Here is a 21090-nt window from a genome sequence, read left to right on the forward strand (position 1 = left end):
ATTTCTTAAATAGTAAGACATATTAGTTAAATACAAAGAAATGATTTCCTAAACCCGCACGAAAAAATTTATATCCCGGCAAAATAGTATATGTCCAGATTATATCTTTAGTATTGTCATTTGTACGCTATTTTGCCGGCATATATTCCTGGATATATCTTTTTCCGTGTGGGAATACTAAGAAATATTTTTAAATGCTACTCTATGAACGTGAATTAGTGAAACTAAGCGAATATTCATTAATTCCAAGTGCAAACCGAACCACTAATTCCACAAAGTGGTTTGATTGGCACTCTGAATTAGTAAATATTCACTTATTTCACTCATTTATGTTTAGAGAGCACGAAATTTTGCTATCAGTGTAATAGTTTTAATAAAAAAACTTGTATTTTATTAAATTTCCCGTCCCCGTTTTACCCAATTATTTAATCTTGCTCCGAAATTCGTGATAAATTCAAAAGAAATCCAAAATCCCAGATGAAAATTTTCTAGTGCCCCATCTTTGGTATTTAAAAAAAAAATCACTTTAAATTAATGTCAGTAAAACATTTATTTTTAATTATAAATAAAAGCTTTTTTTTGTATACTCGGTACATTCTTCATATTATTAAATTTATCAAATTATTACTATTAGTAGTTTAGTTTTATTAGCATAGTTCTGAGTGTCGTGAACGTATTTGGTAAAGTTTTTTCATTAGATTTCTATTTTGTTGCGTCTTTGACTAGACATAGAGACGGTGTAACAGCAGACGGACTGGAACGGGGTTAAAATGAAAAAAGCAACGATCTAGGACAATAAATCCAATTAATTTAACCGAATAAAAGTCTTCGGAGCCAATCAACCTGGACAAGTTTCAAGGGCTTTGAAATTTTCTTGGTTAAATTTATCTCGTTCTCTGCCACATTCCATTTATTAACTCTTACATTTTTATTACTAATTTCCATTTCTTCATTATCCTGAAAATATATAAATATTATTTTGATTTTCTCACAAACATTTTTATTATCAGCCGCTAATAGAAGAAAAAACTTAATGAAATGTTCAAAAAAAAAGTCTACTTATTTTAATATTTAATTTTTTTCCATCACGAAATTATTCGGCGCGTTAATAAAATTTTTCTTTACTGTAACAGTATTCAAGTCATTACATTTTATTTTTTAATCCCTGGGGATTTTAGTCGGTATTTTATAACTTTTTATACTCTTACTCTCCATTAAATATTTTTAATTAAATAATTATACACTAATTACTGTTTATTATCGCGAGTAGTCGAGTTTACTGGCAATAAAAGAACACGGAGGGTAAATATAATTTTTGAGTTAAAAAAAAACTCTGAGATGGGTTCGAACCGTCGACGTCTGACAGACGGAAGGATACTTACGGAAATCGAATTTATGTCTCGCAATTTGATTAAGCTTTTATACTGTTTTCTTAATTGTAACCACGTTCGTTTAGGGATACTATTATACACGATAATTTAATTGAGAGCAAGTTGATAAAGAGTATAAACTCATCTGAATGTCAGATACACGGAAAAGTTTATATTTGGTGAAGATATTTTCTATAGGAGTAAAACTATGGGATACTTTACGTAAGAAAACATAGACGGTCATCCTTATGTGGGTCATAAGTCAAAAATAAATTTTTTCTCAGGCCTTTTTCGAGTTTTTTCAGTTAGAGGACGCGATAAAGATCAAAAAACGTCTATATTGTGTGAAGGTATTTCCAATAGGAGCAAAGCTACATCGGCTTCGAAGAAATTCTATAGAAATTTGGGACTTGCTGGCTTATGATAAAAAGAAAAAAAGATTCTGGGAAAATTTTTGAGCTTCTGTGGTCAGAGGACACGATAAGAAACATAAAATGTTTATATTATCGGGAGGTATTCGCGATAGGAGAAAAACTACGGGTTACTTTTTTTTAAAAAACAGAAAGTCATCCTCATATGGGTCATAAGTCGAAAATAAAAATTTTCTCAGGCTTTTTTTGAGTTTTTCGGGTTAACGGACGCGATAAAGATCAAAAAACGTCTATATTGTGTGAAGGTATTTCCAATAGGAGCAAAGCTACATCGGCTTCGAAGAAATTCTATATAAATTTGGGACTTGCTGGCTTATGATAAAAAGAAAAAAAAATTCTGGGAAAATTTTTGAGCTTCTATGACCAGAGGACACGATAAGAAACATAAAATGTTTATGTTATCGGGAGGTATTCGCAATAGGAGCAAAACTGCGGGCTACTTTTTTTAAAAAAACAGAGAAAGTCATCCTCATATGGGTCATAAGTCGAAAATAAAAATTTTCTCAGGCTTTTTTCGAGTTTTTTGGGTTAGCGGACGCGATAAAGATCAGAAAAAGTTTATATTGTGGAGGTATTTTTAATAGGAGAAATAAAAATTGATTTTTTCATAAATTATCAATATTAAATACAAAATCCTTGGGGCTCTGTTTTCCCTCAAAGAGATTCTTTTGTCCCTTTTTCCCTAGAGGAGATTACACAATTAACTTTTCGTTGGTCTTGTACCCTCTGACGAAGGTCGTCGGTCGTGCGGTTAAACGTCCCGCAATATTAATTTTTTTTCATTGTCGTCAGAATCAAGAAAAGTTTTAAAAGAATTTAAGTAGTGCGACCTTAAGTGTGGCCCTCCAGGGTGGACATTAAATTTCACGGTTCGTCCATATTAAAAATATTAACTATCTTCAAAAGAATAAAAATTACCGCAGTAAAAGTAATTTTCCGGATACCAGCATCGAAATTTAAAGTTTCAGTTCCCACTTTGTGCTTAAGTTTTATAAAAATTATTGTGAATAATAAACCGCATTCATAGTTTCTGCTTAATTACAAATTGCAAATCACAATTAACGCTTATGTGAAATTTTACTAAAAAATTGTGAGTGAACTCGGAGTGATTTCGGATTTTATTTAAATCCGAACTCACTCGGAGTTTTGGAATTGAAAAAAAAAACACTTTACATTCAGAGTAAAGTAAAAGCCCCTATACTCGCTCAGTACCATTAGTCGCTCACTTATAAAAAAAATTACAACTAAAATTATTCTTCAAACTTAAATTTTATTCTAATACTCGAACTTCAAAAAATAAGTAGGGGAGGGGGGGGGGGGGGGCAAAAGGGGCTACCTAAGGAAATACTAAGTTTTCGAGGACTAAAATACGCTAAATCTTTTTGTTTTTAGTGATATTCGAGGTAAATAGACAAAATTTTTAGCTGCCGTTAAAAAATAAAATTTTTATTTTTGGCGGGCAAAACGGGGTACCCTTAAAAAAAGTTGGAAAAAAAATTTCTGAAAATTGATCAAATTTTATTACTTGAATCTTTTATATGTAATATACATAAAGAAAAATTACATTTCACATCATTGGTGGACACGAAGGCAAAAAAAAAATTTTTGTGAGGCAGAGAGGCCTCCCTCCAAAAAATGATATTTTTTTTTTTTTTTTTTTAAATTGTTTTCATTATTAAGAATGTATTTCTTTCTCTTGACAACTATTTTTTGGTTTTATAATACTCAAGAAAAATTTTTTTAAGTGTAATAAATCGTTTCCCCTCGATTAGCTTAATTACTAATTGCTATTTAATAAAAAAAACAATTCTGTATTTCTTATTTGTCATTATTTTGAACCCAAAAAACGTGTTTTTTTAGATTACAGATTATTTTGTATTATTTAAAATATTTTACCAATAAAAAAAAAAAATATTATTTTCGAATATTTTTAGTGGCCAAATTTGCCCCAGCTATAACAAATCAGCCGAAAAATGGATTAATGTATTATATTTTATTTAATTTGACGATAAAAATATAAAAGAATCATTTTTTCAAAATTTTCGGCTGGTCCATTTTGCCCTAGGTGTTATGGATAAGGCTAAAAATGCGGAAATATATCAAATTTTTTTTAATTTAACGATAAAAATTTGAAAGAATCATTTTTTCAGGATTTTCGGCTGGTCCATTTTGCCCCAGGTGTAATGCGTAGGGCTAAAAGTGCGCAAATATATCGGATTTATACTAATTAGACGAAAAAAAAAAATTTTTTTTTTTCATAAAATTTTGAGGGTACCCCGTTTGGCCCACCCTACCCCCTTTTGCCCCCCTTCCCCTATAAAAAAAATATGGTTTTTCATTTTATTTATTAATTTATATTGAGTTATTTAATCTCACTCCAATGAAAAGCGAGCGGGTATAGAGGCTTTTACTTAAATATCAATTGCTAACTAATAATATAAATAATTACTTTTTTTCTAAGCCGATTATAATTATTGTTATACACTCGTTTATTTCCATTTAAACGTGAGATTGGCGGATTTTTAGTGCCATGAATAATTAATGTTACATCATCGATTGTTCCATTATTAGACATCGGACCTGCCTGGAAATAATCTATAATTAAAACACTTAAAAGAAACCCGAATCATTTATAGATTTTCATTTTAAAAAGGAAAGGAAATATTTGCTTTTATTATTGAGTAAAAAAATAATAAATCTGAGATCCATGGAGTCTATTATTTACATTGTCAATAATTTCGAGAGTCCAAGTGCCTCTTGGGTCTTCACCCCAGGTTGCAACTGACATGAATTTCCAATTTTTAAATCCGTCTTGAGAATCGTCGAGCTTTCGACGGTTCAATATTTTTACTCTAGTGTCTATAAAAATACAGTAAACATGAGATCCACGTGCAAGAGGACGGGCAATAAAGAAACGATTAGGAAAAAAGAACAATAATAATAATAATAGTAACAAATAAGAAATAGTAAAATTTAAAAGAGTGAAGTATAGGAAATTGAAAAAGAGAATTGGAATAAATATTAAAATATAATCTTTCTTACTGGTGGCTGAGGTCAAATACATTTCAAGTGCGCCTCGAATTGTATACGTAAGAGTTACTTCAATTTGTACGTGTTCTAGAAAAGCTACTTCTGAATCTTGATCCCTGCACTTGTTCACGTTGAATGATAAAATCGTAGATTTACCATAAACTATATTTTGTGAACTGAATAATAAAAAATAAATACAACTTTTTTTTTATGCTTCCAGAGCTGCTTTTTTGTTGAAGAAAAAAAAATTTATATATATATATATAAATAAAATATGAAAGCGTACAAACGTTTTCACAATACACTTTTTTCATTCCTCGGAGCTATAAATTTTTTTATACTTCGATGAAAGTTTTGATTATTTTCTCTCGAAAGTCGAGATTCAATATTGAGGTGAATTTTTTTTTATGCAGATTCAGTGTTGAAATTATTGAAGTTTGTAAATTTGTATGACTTATTAATGATAAATAAACGTACGAAATTGACTTAAAAATTTTTTTTCGACCCTTCATTATTGTGTTCATTAAAAAACTTATTTTTTATGGAAATATTGTTATTTTAATTGTGGGGATATTTAGAAGTTGTTACCTTTCATAGCTTTTTATGGTACATTGAATTTTTTCGGGTACACGCGTCCAGTTAGAAGCAGTCAGTACCAAAGAATATGCGTTCATTAATCCAAAACCAAACCGCGGGTTAAACCAAAGACCCGCGGAATTTTTTATCCAACCGGGATTATTTCTGTTTGTTGAAACAAAAATTATTTTTGTTATTTAGTTAAAAAAAAAACGTAGGTCATTAAATTACACAGAAAAAAAAGGATTTTTTGGCTCGAAAAATTTTACTTGCTCTGAAAAATTTTTTCTGTGTGATTTAATTTTTTTTTCATGTAACTCTTGTATACTTTTTACAAATCGATGAACAAAAAAATTTTTTTTTGATACACACAGAATTTTACGGTATTTTTTGCATCAAAAATTTATAGAAAAATTAGTATAGTCATAGCAACATGAGGACAGTATGGAATTATTGGATAAATTACCGATACTGTAGAAATTTTGAAAATACATCGAACAGAATTTATAAGGTGTATTGTAATTTTAACAAAGCAACAGATAAAATTTATTAGGTTAAATCAGAATATTTAGTATGCAGTTGGTATAAATTTAATCTGTTGCTTTGTCAAAATTTCTACACAGAAAAAAAGGATTTCTTGACCCAAGAAATTTTTTGTATTATAAAGTGAAAACAAAACTTTTCTTGGGGTAAGATAAAATTTTCTTGGAACAAGAAAAAAATTTTTTAGGCGAGAAAAAAATTCTTGAGCCAAGAAAAATTTTTGTCTTCAATTCATAATACAAAATATTTCTTGCGCCAAGAAATTCTTTTTTTCTGTGTATGCACCGTGTAAATTCTGTTCGATGTATTTTCAAAATTTCTACAGTATCGGTAATTTCTACAATAATTCCATACTGTCCTCATGTTACTATGACTATACTAATTTTTCTATAAATTTTTGATGCAAAAAATACCGTAAAATTCTCTGCTTGTAGTAAATTAATAACTTTCACAAGAATATGATAGTTTATTTATTATTTATTAGAGCAACGGGAAATCGTGTTCTTTATAATCTTTTATAATAGAGCGTAAAATAAATTGACTGCAACTTTTGTGCAAGAACGGGAAAAAAAGAGTAAAGATCGTGAAAGATTAAAAAAAAAAAAAAAATGAACATAATTAGAAAAAATGTTTAAACTTTGAACCCTTTATTTTTTATACTTCTTTAAGAATAAGTTAAAATAAAAATGTCTTATGAATGAAAATAATTAAAAGATAAATAAATAAGCAGTGAAAATATAAAAAAATGGCATTAAAAACTTACCTAAGTGGACTGTATTCTGAAGTCTCGACAACGAGATGCTGAGCATCTCTCCAAGTGAGCTCTTTGCTTAGTAAAATAAAAAATTAAATTTATGTTCATTATTTATTTAAAATAATATCATCATTTTTTTTTACGTTTGTTAATTAAAAATTTGTGCTAAAGACTCTTTACTGAGACATATTTAATTAAATCTCTTTAATTTTAGCGCTAAATTAAATTTACACTAGGCGGCTTTTTTATCATTTATTTAAAAAAAAAAAAAAAAAGTGTAATTACTTGACTTGTAATGCCAAAGCGAGTATTCCAGCAGCAAGTGGAGCTGAAGCGGATGTTCCTGTATGATGAGTAGTACATTTGTTTTTTAAATCCGTTGTTGCCTTGAATGGAAAATAAAAAACTATATTTACATAAATGTCAATTCGAGGATTTAAAAAAAAAAGGAATCTATTGAAATTTGCAAGATAAAAATGAGTAATAAATGAGTATGTTGACGTAAAATCACAACAGTACTTGTCAAAGTTTTTATTCAATTTTTTTCTGCCGGAAGTTAACAAGAAATCGTTAAAAAAAAACGTGATCTCAACTTTTATCAGTTGGGTATAAACTTTAAGTGTCAAGTTTTCGTATAAACGAGTGCATATTTTGTTCCTTACATATATATATATATATATATATATATATATATAAAATAAAAAGAAGATTATTATAAAAAAAATATTTTAATAAACAATTTTGATGCTTATGATTTATTTATTCTGATATTTAACGCGAAAAAAAATAATCCTGAAATGTTTAAGTTCGATGATGACAGTTGATCTGAACGTTTCCGCACGTTGGTAGATTTGATACAGCTTAAAATAAGCGAGGGATTAATTTAATTCTTTTTGTATCCGCTTTGGATTACTAAGAAGGAGGACTGACTCTATAAAAGAACGTTGTTGATAACTTGTATTGTCTTATTAAGATTGATAGTTTTAAAATTTAAATTGAATAATAAAAGATCTCAATTGTGAGTTTAATTTGGAATACTGGAGAATTTTATTTATTGCAACATATTAATCAATATCAGTTCTGTCAATTAAAAATAATTCGAACTGATAGTCATGTCTAGAAATTTTCTTAGTCATGCATTAATCGATAATGAATTTAAATTTGACGTATTCAAATTTTTATTCTGGTCTTTGTAGATCAAAAATTTTTCTTTATAGTACTTTTAATTAACTAGAGGTTTGTTACTATTTTTATTACTATTAAGGGGTAATATTGTGAAAAATCGGGAGTAAATACAGATTCTGTTTCAATTTGAATTCATTCTTTTATCGGAGTTTCGGAGTTTAAAAAAAATCACTTTTATAAGAACTTTTAAAAAATGAGATCTGATGATTGAAAAGTTTTCTACTCTTGAATTTACTCTTAAATTTTGAAGTTCACTGCATGAACTTTTTGGAACTAACGATTTATTGGGTAGAGTTTTTTTTAGCGGAGTAATTTCGAATTTTATTTAAATCCGTATCCACTGTGATCCAAAGTTTCAATATTAAAATAAACTCTTCGGAGTGCATTTCACTCCGAAAAAATTAAATAAATACAAAAGTATCCGCTCCGAACTCAACCCTAATTTATTTCGGATTTAATGCGCGTTTACTTTGAAAATTTTTTACAATATATTCAATGGTTTTAAGAATAAAAAAAAAACATCTTACAATCATTTGGTCATGATAAGCCCCGCTGCTGTAAGTAGTAGCAAGCGTCGCAGGACATTGTTCTCCGTACCAAGGAAATTTACCAGTCTGGCTCGCAGAGCCTACAGCAATAGTAAAAATGCTGCTAACATACCCGTCGCAACTGCAATCATCCTCTTTAGATCCGCCGTTTCCCGATGCCCAGACATATATATTTCCTCTGCCATCACGACCCTAATGACATTTATTACACAAACTAAATCTTACACTTCGCTCTTAAATTACCTTCACTAATGTTATAACTTATACTATAACGTAATTCAACCCATCTCCGGGAGAATTGCATTACCTAACAACCATCCTATTTAAAGATTTTTTTTATCCTAATGCTCTACTTTAAACTCGTCGGAACCTTAATGGTCTTATGATCTACAAAACCTTAACTACCTTATAATTTATTTCTCTAAAAAATATCCGTTCTACTGAGCAGAGCACATGACCCCGGATAATCCATTAATCTCTTCCTTTTCAAGTGTTACACTCAAACAAATATAAGTTACCAATACTATTGTGGGTATTTCTATTGCTAATATAATATGTATGATCACAAAATTCTGAGTTAGATTACTAATTAATATTCAAAAGATATACTTTTGAATATGAGTTTAATTTACCCAATTCTCGGAACTAAAAAAAAATTTTAATAAATAATTTTTTTTAAATTTAAATTGTCAGGGATTTGTGTCAAAAAAAGTATCACGATGTGGTCGAAATCTCCTGAGTGAGTCTCATTAATATAATCATACTGTAAATAAAAGTCACTTGAAGATAATGAGAAATCTCACAAGTATAGAAAACATTTGATCAGCGATTGCTATAAACAATTTAAGGTAGTTAATCCTATAATGATAATTAAGTTTTGAAAAGATCATTCAGTTGCCTTGAAGTATTTTTTCTTTTTTAGTTCAAGATCTTTAATACGGACAGAAGAAAATTTTACTCGACATATTAACAAAATGTACTGAGGGAATCTCACCGAGACAATCAACTCAAAATGAAAGGCACTTCGAGACGATCTTAAATCTCACCGATTTTAGATGACATTTGTTTAGTGATTGCTACGTACAATTGAACGTTGATGATTTCACAGTAAGAATTAAGATTCGAAAAGATTATTCAGCTGCACCTGACGGCTCTGCAATGTCAGGGCAACTTGCGGCTAAGCTGGAGCGAGCTCCAGGTTTTCGCCAAGTTTCAAAAATCAGATTAATATTCTGGATTCTCGATGAGAATCTATCAGATATTAAGCTGATAAGAACAGACACTACACATTTGATCTTAGCCAAAAGGCCGAGAAGCGATAGTAATAGGTGATTTTGAATCGATTTTAACACTTCTAGAACAAGTGACTTGAAAGGGACAAAATATCTTGGGCGGCGACACCTTGCGGACACTTGGCAAGCGCGTCTCTCTCATTTTAATCGTCCTTGTCTCGCTATCCCCACTCTCTCCCTATCTATACACTAAAACGATCGTTATTCCTTCTATAAAACTGTAGTTATCCTCATAAAAAAAGCAGCTATTATTATTATTATTATTATTATTATTATTATTATTATTATTATTATTATTATTATTATTATTATTATTATTATTATTATTATTATTATTATTATTATTATTATTATTATTATTATTATTATTTAAACATTAATATAGGAACTATAGTTTATAAAAATATATAAATATTAATAATAATGATCATAATAATTGAATCTTAATTTATTAACTAAAAAAAAATGAACTAATTAATTGTCAAAAAATATTACTTGATTGATACCACGTTGCAAAGCTTCACTGGCAAGTCTGCCAGGCGCTTCAAGATTTTTTCCATCGTCGGCGGGACCCCAGGAAGCTGTATAAATATCTATAAGATTTTGTTTATAACCCAATGCCTCGCCCTCGACTCGATCATTAACGACTCCATCGAGTAATTTTATTCCACCAATTGATGCTTCAAATGCAATGCCGACTCCACATTTTAAATTGTTTGCCTCCATTGCTATTTCTCCTGCACATCTCGTTCCATGTGCATTTACATCTGTTTAAAGAAGAAAAAAAACCAATCAATTTCCCTGATCAAGCAAAATGATGTTATTTTTAAAACAATGCATTGATAAGCTGACACCTGTTACGTCGTAGCGAGGTATTGGATCGTTATCTCTCTCATTTACGTCATAGCTAATAGAGGGATCCTGAAATAATAAGTGACATTGATAAACAGAATTTGTTAAGGGGGTAAATATAATTTTATTTAAAATTATTTTTTGAATTTGTTGTTAACCAGCGCGAGGTTTGTTGACGACCGCTGGAATAATCGAGATAAAAAGAGTTATTGTACTGTGACATCTTACGTAATTGTTTTTTAAATCTTCGTGGGTATATTCTAGACCGTCGTCGAGAACAGCCACCCTTATCCCGCGGCCTGTTATCCCCAGATGATAAAGCGGGAGCACGTTCAGATCTAACTTCGGTAGCTCTTTATTGCTGCGCGTGTCTTGCTGATGAATTTAAACCATTTTTTAATAGATGTCGTGATATTTTTTCTTACTTTATAAAATATTGACGACATAGGTAAGTGAGGTAAAATGGACTTAAAAAAAATAATAAATTTTTTCATTATAAATCTTTTCATTTTCTGCGTAAAAAAATTTTGCACACAGAAAAAAAAGTTATGAGTGCAAGAAAATATTTCTTGACTTTATTTAAACAAAAACTAATCTTTTATGTATGTTATTTTATATCTCTTATATTTATATTTTAACTATTTATATAAACTTATAATAAAATTTGATGATAAGTTTAAGAGTATGTTTAAAAGAAAAACACATAAAATAAATACTAAGAATGATGAATGCATGGGTGATATTGTTTATTCTTTAGGTATATGTAAGTGGACCTATGCGGCCAAATAAATGGTGTTAGTCACTAAGATGTTGGTTGAAGTTAGTTTGTCTGAAAGCATACGTCTTATGAGTAAGATATTCTTTCCGATTGCGATTAAATAAAGTAAAAGTAATTATTGAGAAAACTGAGTGAATAAATTATTTCCATAGCCTTATTTCCAATAAAACGTCTTCGGGAATCAAGTCAAAATTTTATTGAGCCACGAATTCGTCTTGCTCAGAGATTTCTACTTTATCCAAGAAGATCGAAGTTTTCCAAAAAATTTTTTTGACTCAAAAATGTTTACTTTTAATTCAAATTTTTTTTTCTGTACGATTGATAGGGACATTTTTCTAAAAAAAGGCTAGATGGGTCATTAAAAAATTTTTTTTAAACACTTTGTTACATTTGTTAAGTTAACCATCTTGGCCCAGATAATTTTTAATATTTTTTTTTACATTACAAACAACAAAAAATAAATTTTCTATCTACAAATAAAGAAATATTAAATAAGAGCCAAAGGAGGAATGAGAAAAGGCAAAAGAGTTTTTTCTTTGGAAATTTCTTTTTCTCTTGTTGCTCCGAGTGTGAAGGACGAAGGATGAAAATTGTAAAGGATGGAAGGATGGAATTTGTAAAAGAGTGTGTTATAGGTTAAGGATATAGGATTAAGGAATAGTTTTTATGTAATATGAAGGTCTACGTTCTGTTAATTTTTGTAATTTATGTTTTGTTTTATGTTTTTGTGGACGGGAAGTCCGGTTGTAATCCGAAAGCGAAAATTTTGAAACCAATAAAAAAAAAAAAAAAAAAAAAAATAAGAGCCAAATAAATAATTTTCAAAATTTTTTTTGTCAAACCATCTTACCCCATTCTCACTTAATCATATTAATTAATCATTATAATGGATAATAATTTACCAAATACCACTCTTGATTCCATAATTCATCATTAAATAATTTATCGTAATTTTTTTTACCAAAACTATAAAATTCATCATTATAATTATTGTCATCAATATAAAAAATTCTCTTATTGCGGATCAGAGGTTTTTCATCATCTACAGTATCCACAAAATCTCTTTTACTCCTGGTAAAATTTTTTTGTTGATCTGCCCAAATAATCTATTTTGAAAAAAAAGTTAATCAAATAATTAATCAAAAAGTATCAAATAGATTTATTTGTTCAATTCACTTCTGAGCGTAAAGTCAAGTCCTTTGTAAATCTATTGCCTCTTTTTTTTATCGTATTTTCGTCTCTGTACCACAGATAAGTATCATCAAATCCAAGAACCTGAGGGGAGAAAAAAGATAAATACAGCCAATGAATAAATGAATAAAGAAAAATGGTGATATTAATGAAATATTTATTTTCATTAAAATATATACAATAATAGATATATGGATATATAAATACAAAAGTAAATAATTTATCAATTTTTATTTTTTCCCCTAATTACATTTGACATTTTATCAAATGATAAAAAGTGTACTGCGGAAAAAGTATATTTATTTGGGGTTACTTTTACTAGAGGGTGAAAAAATATCACGGGTGTCAAGAGTTTTGATTCTCAACTTGGGGACGCTTGTATCAGGGTAACAAGACTATTCAGTTGGTATATAACCTTATTATTATATACGATGTCTCAAATTGATCCCATTCTACTCAAGTATATAGTTATATACATAAATATAAATGTATACTAAGGGTAGGGGTGTACTGTATCTACATAACGACTATACAATCGTTTAAAAAGCACGTTTTCGGTTAATGCGATTACGATTTGCAAGATTCAGGTGAATACGTTAGATATGAGATGGCTATTAGAGTACGTGACAATATTGTTGCTATTTATTATTTACAAGCTAGTTATTACAGATAAATGCCCACTTCAATACACTCAAAAAAAAAATTCTCGACTGAAGGTAAATATTCTTGATTAAAGAAAATTTTTTTGGAGACCTAAATTTTCTCAGATAAAGTAGAAATCTTCTCCAACCAAGACGAATTCTCTTGGCCCAAGAAAATCTTGACTTGGTTCTCGAAAACGTTTGTCTTCAAAAATATTTTCTTGACTCAAGATATCTGTTTTTTCTGTGTAAGAAAATAAATAGAAATTTTCTATCAAAATTTGTTAAACATTGAAATCAAATAGTGAAATTTTTAGTGAATACAAGTTATACATTTTCACTATATATGCGCGAAAAATTCAAATTCTTGCCCTGTTTAGCGGGAAGAAAGATAATTTCAAATAATAAAATTAAAAAAAAATATTTTTAATTTTATAGTTTCAAAAACTCTAGATCGGATTCGATCCGCGTACCTCGCGACAACTAATCAAACTTTCTACGACTGTTACGTCCATGTTAACTGTAAGTTTTATCTTTTTTTTACTGTTAAAGATTTTCTAATATAATTACTAATATTCGCTTCTAATGTTCTTCTAAAAAAAAAAAAAACGTTTATAATTTTATTACTTTTTCTATCAGAAAAAAATTTTAATTAAAAATTGTGCATTTATAACTTACGTAAAATAAATATCATTTACTTACCAGGCTAATGATAATTAAAAAAAAAAGGTTATTATTTATACGCAGTCTTGTAATATTTTTCAGAATTTTTAAAATTTGAATTACGCGTTTTTTTACTGTGCATATATTTTTCTAATGTCTATAGAACAATACTTTCAGTAATGAAAATAACGAAATTATTTACCAAAATATCCGTGTTTTAATACTCTTACATTTCATGAGAAATTACTAAGATAATAATTAATTTATTTAAGAGACAATTATTATACTAAAGTAAATAAAAAATTTTAATTAATTAGATAAAATGCCATTCCATACAATAGGGTAAATATTTAATTTTTATTTCTAAAGACTTACATCTAATTATACTAAATATAAATGGTTAACTGAAATGTGTAAACGCGTCTGCAGTAACTTTAATTAAAATAGTGACTGAAGACAACGAAAGGATGTATATCAAAGATGGAAAGTAATTAGCAAAGTGATAGAGACATTGAAGAATGAATAGAAAAAAAAGTAAATAAACAGCTAGGATGAAGGTAAATGTAGATGTTAGGCTTTTCATTGGAGACTGACGACGTCTGCGGAGGCTTAGAGACAAGGGATTACACTAGAGACAGTTGGGAATCCGATCAAAACAAATGGACTACGAAAATACTACCCGACCCTCGTATCTAGTATTCTCTTCATCGTCTTTCTATTTGATCCTCACTGATTTTCATTCTCTCCTCTTTCTCTATTTATATAAATAAATATACATACACATAGATACAACAATCTATACATAGCTACTTCCTAGACTACCCTATATACCTTCCCTTCAATTCCTTCCCATTCTCTAATCTACTGCCTTCACTTTCTTATTCACCTCCAACCCTTGTTCTCTTCTGTTCATTTTCAAATCGCGTCCTGTCGACCTCCCAATTCCCTCTAGACCTCTACTGCCTGCCTGCCTGCCTGGCTTTCTGCCTGCCAACCCAACGAAGACACAATCTGAATACTCGATAAGATGAATCACTTGGTTGATCGTCAGGCAATGACGAGAGAAGAGATAAATGATATTTTAAAATTTTATTTTTTTTATTTTAGTAACAACTTTTTGTCAGCCAAAGTGATTAAGCGATTTATTTTTTAAATTAAAAAGTATTCGAGAAAATTCAGAAAAGGTATCAGATAAATGCTTTCTTATTTCAAAATAACATATAATAGTAATAATTATTACACGAAAAGAAATTTTCTTTAAAAATTAATGTTAAATTCACTGTAATTGTGGGACATAATGCGGCGCTTTTATTTATTACTATTTTTAAAATAAAGATTACGAAAAAATTTATTTATTTTGTGGTAGTGTAATATTCTGACTAAATGTTAATTCATATTATTTATTATTTAATTAAATAAGAATTAAATATTTCCCAGGTAGACATCATTGGAAAATCTATAGACCTCCTGTGATGTCACTGTTCGACTCTAATAGTTTTTAAATTTTGGTTGAAGGGTTTAAATTTAAATAATACAAAATTAAAAATGAATTTAAGTATATTCTTCAATAAAACATTAAATTTCGAGTCAGTCGGTCACCGGACAGAGGTCCGGGGCCTTAGATGTTCGTCGGCTGACTGCCTATTCTATCTCCGCAAATCCAGTACAAAAAAATTACAAAATTATAAATCGTCCAACGTCGCATCTCAGGTTACCTTAGAGAACGTCGTCGAGGTCCAGGTCTCATGCCTCGTCATGAGTTTAGACTACGGGCCACGACGGTGTTCGCGGAAATCGCTTATCTGCTTTAGTTACTCTGTTCAAGAATTTTTCTTCATCAGAGTGACCAAAGTTTTATTATATATTGCCCAAAAAAATTCAAAAATTTATATTTAAATATAATTGAAGCCAAAACGTAACAGTAGACTTCATAAAATTTACAGTAGTCTACGGTAAAATTTGTTGAAAAAAAGTCAAAAATTATCTCACTTACCGACAAATGATTAGGTCGTGCCATTCGTCCCACGATTACCGCGAATATAACGGTAATTTTTAAAGAAAATTCCTTTCAGTGTATTATTGAAATAATTTAAATCAAAATTACGAGTGATTGCTCCTAGAAAATTCTTCATGATTTTTTTAAATTCCGATAGTAAAAATTTTTATCCCGATTTTGGAAACCACAGTCTCGAAAAATTATAAAAAATTCAGGACAATGTTCGCTGTATTTTTGACTTAAATTATTCAAAATAAACATGGCGGTAAATTACAGAATTTAAATATTAAAAAAAAAAAACAATAAATAACAATAGATTAAATAAAATAAATTTCATAATAAATATACACATATTTCAATTCTATTGGCTTTCATTAAAAATTTTTTACTTAGAAAAGTTACCGCGATTATTTCCGTACCGGTTATTTTTCCCTACTAATCTCAACCGATTATTTAATCTCCTTATCCAGCCTTTCTCTTTTAACCTCAATAAGATAAAAAAAAATAATCTTCAGTATTAAAATCACCGTAAAATTATTTTTCACCCCTTAATTTCTTTCTCATCCCATTAAACAAGCAAATTAATTAATGAACAAAATCCAAGCTAATTAATTAACTCCACATTATCAAGGTTTTTGATTAAAATACTCAGCAGCGCTCTACCGTGATTTTCTCCAGAGCCCTTTACTAAATAGTAACCATGCATAAACAAAACAACCGGAGATGCAGGAAGACAACAAAGTGAGAGAAGCAACGCCCGGTTGTTTCTATTACACACCTCTGACTACAGACATATATGCTTAGTTACTTGCGAATATATACGTACTACCTCAGTATTACTATTCTGTTTATAGTTTTACCTGCCGCCTTATCTACCTTTCTCTTGCTCTATACAACTCTATCTATTACTCCCTTATACCTTAACTTCACTTGTTCGCTCTACTCTACTGTATCCATTGTACACACCATGTAGCTACTTTGCCAAAGCTTTTCTGTTCTCTGCACAGGGAACACTATTATATACAACCAGACCCAGTACATCCAGTGTATCCAGTCTTTGTGGCAGACCACAATTCACGGTGCGTGTCTGTCCTTCTAGCTTTGTACGAGTCATACCAAGCGTAATTATTTCATATAATTAAACCCTTAGTTCACTTGCTACCCAAAAAATATTTTTTAGATTTTTAATTCACTTTGACTTTTTTTTTTTCATTAAAAAACTTTTTCTAACAATTTATGACATCTATATTTTCTACTGTCCGCTATTGTAATTTTAAATGAAATACAAAATAACTCGTACGTCATTGATAACTATCTCTTTGTGACATATGCATATTTATTTCCGGTGTTTGGTGAACACTTGAAAATATATTGACTCTTATCGGATTATCTTATTATACATTTTATCTTCATTCTTTTTTTTTCAAAGCGACGACGTGAAATAATATTTTGTGTACATATATATTTTTTTTTTGATTGTTGATTTAAAGAAAAAGCTTTTTGATTGAGGAATTATTTGCTTGATTAAATTCAAACTTTAATAAAACATTCAAAAGTCGGAGTTGTAAGGACGTAAAAATAAAAATAAATGTTATTAATTTAAGTTTTTAATTGTATTTAGGTTTAATTTAATATTATGAACTCAAAAAGAGTTTTTGACGCTTTTTAATTGCTAACAAGAGTTTGTTCTTCATAGTTTATGCGTTAAATAAATACAAAGAAGGAATTTAATTTTGAAAGTTTTCCTTCATCTTATTAATAAAATTTTTTGTTTATGTTCCGCTGCATAAATAAGCTATTACGACTTTTAATTTTTCAAAAAAAAATTAGGGGAGGGTGGGGCAGAGCGGCCCCCCTAAGCCAATTATTATTTTTTGTGGCTTTCAACCATAAGATCACTTTACTTTTGTTCTATTTCGAACAAATTTATGGACATTTTGCCGAAATTCTGAAAAATTATTTTTTTTTTTGTGGGGCAGAGCGGCCCCCTTTCAAAAAGTGATAAAAAAAATTTTTTTTTCGTTTTTTTTTTTTTTAAATTGTTTTCATCATTAAGAATGTATTTCTTTCTGTTGACAATTATTTTTGGTTTTATATTACTCGAAAAAAATTTTTTAAAGCGTAAAAAATCGTTCACTCTCGATTACCTTAATTACTAATTGTTATTTAATAAAAAAAAAAATCAATTCTATAATTTTACTTTATTTCAAAAATTTATCAACTAAAAAAAAAATTTAATTTTTATAAATTTTTAGTGACCAAATTTGCCTCTTACATAAAGAAACGGCCGAAAAATATGAAAAAATAATTTTTTCGGAAGTTTCGGCTGATCCATTTTGCCCCAGGTGTTATGCGTAGGGCTAGAAATGTGGAATTATAATAATTTTTTTTTAATTTGACGATAAAAATATGAAAAAATCACTTTTTCAAAATTTTGGGCTTGTCCATTTTGCCCCAAATGTCATGCGTAGGGGTAAAAATGCGCAAACATATCGGATTTATAGTAATTAGTCGAAAAAAAAAAAATTTTTTTTTTGGTCAAAATTTCAGGGGGGCCGCTCTGCCCCACCCTCTCCTACATAGGAGAGAGGGGGGCAGAGTGGGCCCCTTAAGGAAAATAATTTTAATATCATTAATTTTTTTTACGCGTTTACTTCTTTTTAGACCCTTGATACTTATTTTCACTTCATTATGCTGCGTCCATTAAAATTGAAAAATAGAAAATTAGGGGCAAAGTCGGCCCTCAAAAAAATTTCGGATTTGATATTTTTTATTCTTTACACGTGTGATATTTGCGAATAACTATAAAACAATTGTATTTTGATAATATAAAAGTCATTTTAATAGTCTGCTGCGAAATAACTTTAAATCGTAATTTTATTATCTTTAACTTTTTTAATAAATTATATTTAATGAATAGTTTTGGTGGTCTATTTTAGCTCTCATTATGTAAGAAATTTCGATAAGCTTATTATCCGTCCAAATTTATTGGCGTATAGAAAATTTTGAGGGGCTCACTTTACCCCCAGGGGCCCACTTTGCCCCCTCCTCCCCTACAATTGAACAGAGAATTTTAGTAAATAGTGATAAATGTTAAATTTTGAATTTTATAAATTTAATTCGAATTTCGAGTCACACTTTTTAAGAAAGTATATTTTTCTTACGGTTCATTTTATCGGTTTAATCTTTTATTATGACAATAATAACACTAGTTAATTATATAAAACAAAACAAAAATAATGAACTTTATTAAGGAGTAAAAATTACTTGCCGGGGTAGTGAGTCACTGCAATATGTCATCAAAACACTTGTCAGCTGACTTTTAATGACAAAGTAATCTGTCAAGTGGCCTAAGCGTCACATAGTGACAAATTACACTAAATATTTAATGCACTAGCACAATAAAATTCATGAATATTTCATTAAACAAAATACTAAAAAAGTTTGAAAAGAGCTCGGGGACCCAGGTCAAAAAAAATTTTTTAATTGAGTTTTTTGACTTAAATTTGAGTCAGCTACACAACCAAATCAAATTTGACTTAAATGGATACTAAGTAAGTCGAGACAGTTAAAACTAAGTCAAAATCAAACGTGTTTTTCATTGATTTTTGACTTGATTTTGGCTGACTTGACTCACTTGGTATCCATTTAAGTTAAAAAAGTAAAATATAAGTCATATTTTTACCCGAGAACGTGACCATTATGGCTGTTGTGAAAATCGCTGATATTTTTGATCCTGATGATTATTTTATTAATGAATTCGAATATTTTTAAAAAGTATTAAGTTCTGATAATAAAATATGAACTTGCATATATTATTAGTGATTAATTAAATAAATTAGAGAATTTACGTAAAATAAGCTGACGACAACTCGGCTTTTAAGCTTGGCAACAAAGTTCCGCTTCGCGTTAGAGGTGTACAGAACAGTAAAAGGGGCAACCAGGGATGACATTTACAGCTTATTAAAGTTGAAACAAAAAAAGTTATACTTTAATTGCAAAAAGACCTCGTTATCCTTCCAAATGACATTTGTTACTATCCCGGAGAATTATAACTTTAATATAAAAATTACTTTTCATAGTATTTTTATCCGAGACGTAAAAATCTCGATGACAAATTTATTATAACCCTTGTAGAAATAAATATCACAATAAAATGAATGATGACTCACCAAACCGGCATTTTTATAACCATATTGAAGGGCCAATAGTGAAGCTACTTGAGCTCCACCTTCAACTCTGACAACCCATTCTTCGGGGTAAATATATTTCGGCAAATTTTCTTCTGTCGATATGCATTTTGATATTACCAATAAAATCCACAAATTTATTAAAATTTTAGTCTCACTGCAACAAAATAAAAATTATCATTATTACTTTTTTTATTAAAAAAACCCACAACCACAAAAGTAAAAAAAAAAATCAGGACCAGTAAAAAAGTTTATTTAAAAATAACTGTATCATGAATCACTTGTCACAAACCTTTCCATGAAGTATCGAAATTGACGAAAAAAAAAAAAAAATAATTTAAAAAAAGCGATGAAATATTTTTTAATACTTTTTTTTAAGTGCGGGCAAGTGTATCCAATGGATTGCGAGTGACAAGTGATCGGATGTTAACGTAGAACAATTAGTTTATTTTTTTTTCTTCGCGTCAGTACCTCCCTCTTTGTAAAAAGCCCGGAGTAGGGATAGATAGCCATGCGAGGAGTAAAGTTCAGTTAATTCCCAGTGAAGGAGAGGGACCCAGAGGGATAAATTTGCAATTGGATATCCGGGTTCCTCTACTACCGTTTCGTTGGCTCTTCTCTCCACTTCTCAATACAACCTCTGTCACCTTTACTTTGGTGTCGTGCTGGGGTGAATCTGATTAGAAGCAAGCTACGCAACATCATCAGAAGATATCGAATCTCGTGGTTGCGGTAAGGATGAAATGGCTCGTGAACGTGACGGGTAACAAAGTATATACACATACATACATGCTGTATATATATATGTATGTGTAGAGAGAGAGGGGGGGGAGGGAGATAAAAGATTAGAAGGACTTTCAAGCATGGTTAACTCGGTAATTATACCTCGACGTTACTCTAATCGAATTTGTTAAATAATTTGTTAATGCAATTTGTTATTTATTTATCTCGGCACGTACATGCTAAGGGATGATGTGGGTCCGTTATAATAAGAGATCGGAAATGAAAGGCTACATGGATGTAAAATTTGTATTTCCGGTAGTTAGAAAC

The 21090-nt window shown here is 29.5% G+C and overlaps 1 protein-coding gene and 1 non-coding gene across 3 annotated transcripts; both read right to left on the reverse strand.

The window, feature by feature from the left end:
* Positions 1-541: 541 nt before the first annotated feature.
* Positions 542-20490, reverse strand: LOC130672080 (neuroendocrine convertase 1-like). 2 transcript variants are annotated; one of them, XM_057476341.1, is made up of 15 exons: positions 20333-20490; positions 20023-20197; positions 12536-12634; positions 12262-12465; positions 10810-10956; positions 10584-10650; positions 10225-10496; positions 8417-8629; positions 6990-7090; positions 6714-6779; positions 5420-5572; positions 4844-5007; positions 4527-4660; positions 4251-4385; positions 542-957 (listed from the first exon to the last, which is right to left on the reverse strand). In XM_057476341.1, the coding sequence occupies exons 1-15, from the start codon at positions 20338-20340 to the stop codon at positions 811-813; spliced, it is 2085 nt and encodes a 694-aa protein (XP_057332324.1). In that variant the 5' UTR covers positions 20341-20490; the 3' UTR covers positions 542-810. The 2 variants fall into 2 exon arrangements, with proteins under 2 accessions (XP_057332324.1, XP_057332322.1); XM_057476339.1 differs by lacking the exon at positions 20333-20490 and adding an exon at positions 20280-20329.
* LOC130672546 (U2 spliceosomal RNA) lies at positions 9566-9757 on the reverse strand. Its single transcript, XR_008990727.1, has one exon. It is a non-coding gene; the product is annotated as a U2 spliceosomal RNA (small nuclear RNA).
* Positions 20491-21090: the final 600 nt, after the last annotated feature.

Source organism: Microplitis mediator, chromosome 7 (assembly GCF_029852145.1).
Source record: "Microplitis mediator isolate UGA2020A chromosome 7, iyMicMedi2.1, whole genome shotgun sequence".
Classification (NCBI taxonomy): Eukaryota; Metazoa; Arthropoda; class Insecta; order Hymenoptera; family Braconidae; genus Microplitis; species Microplitis mediator.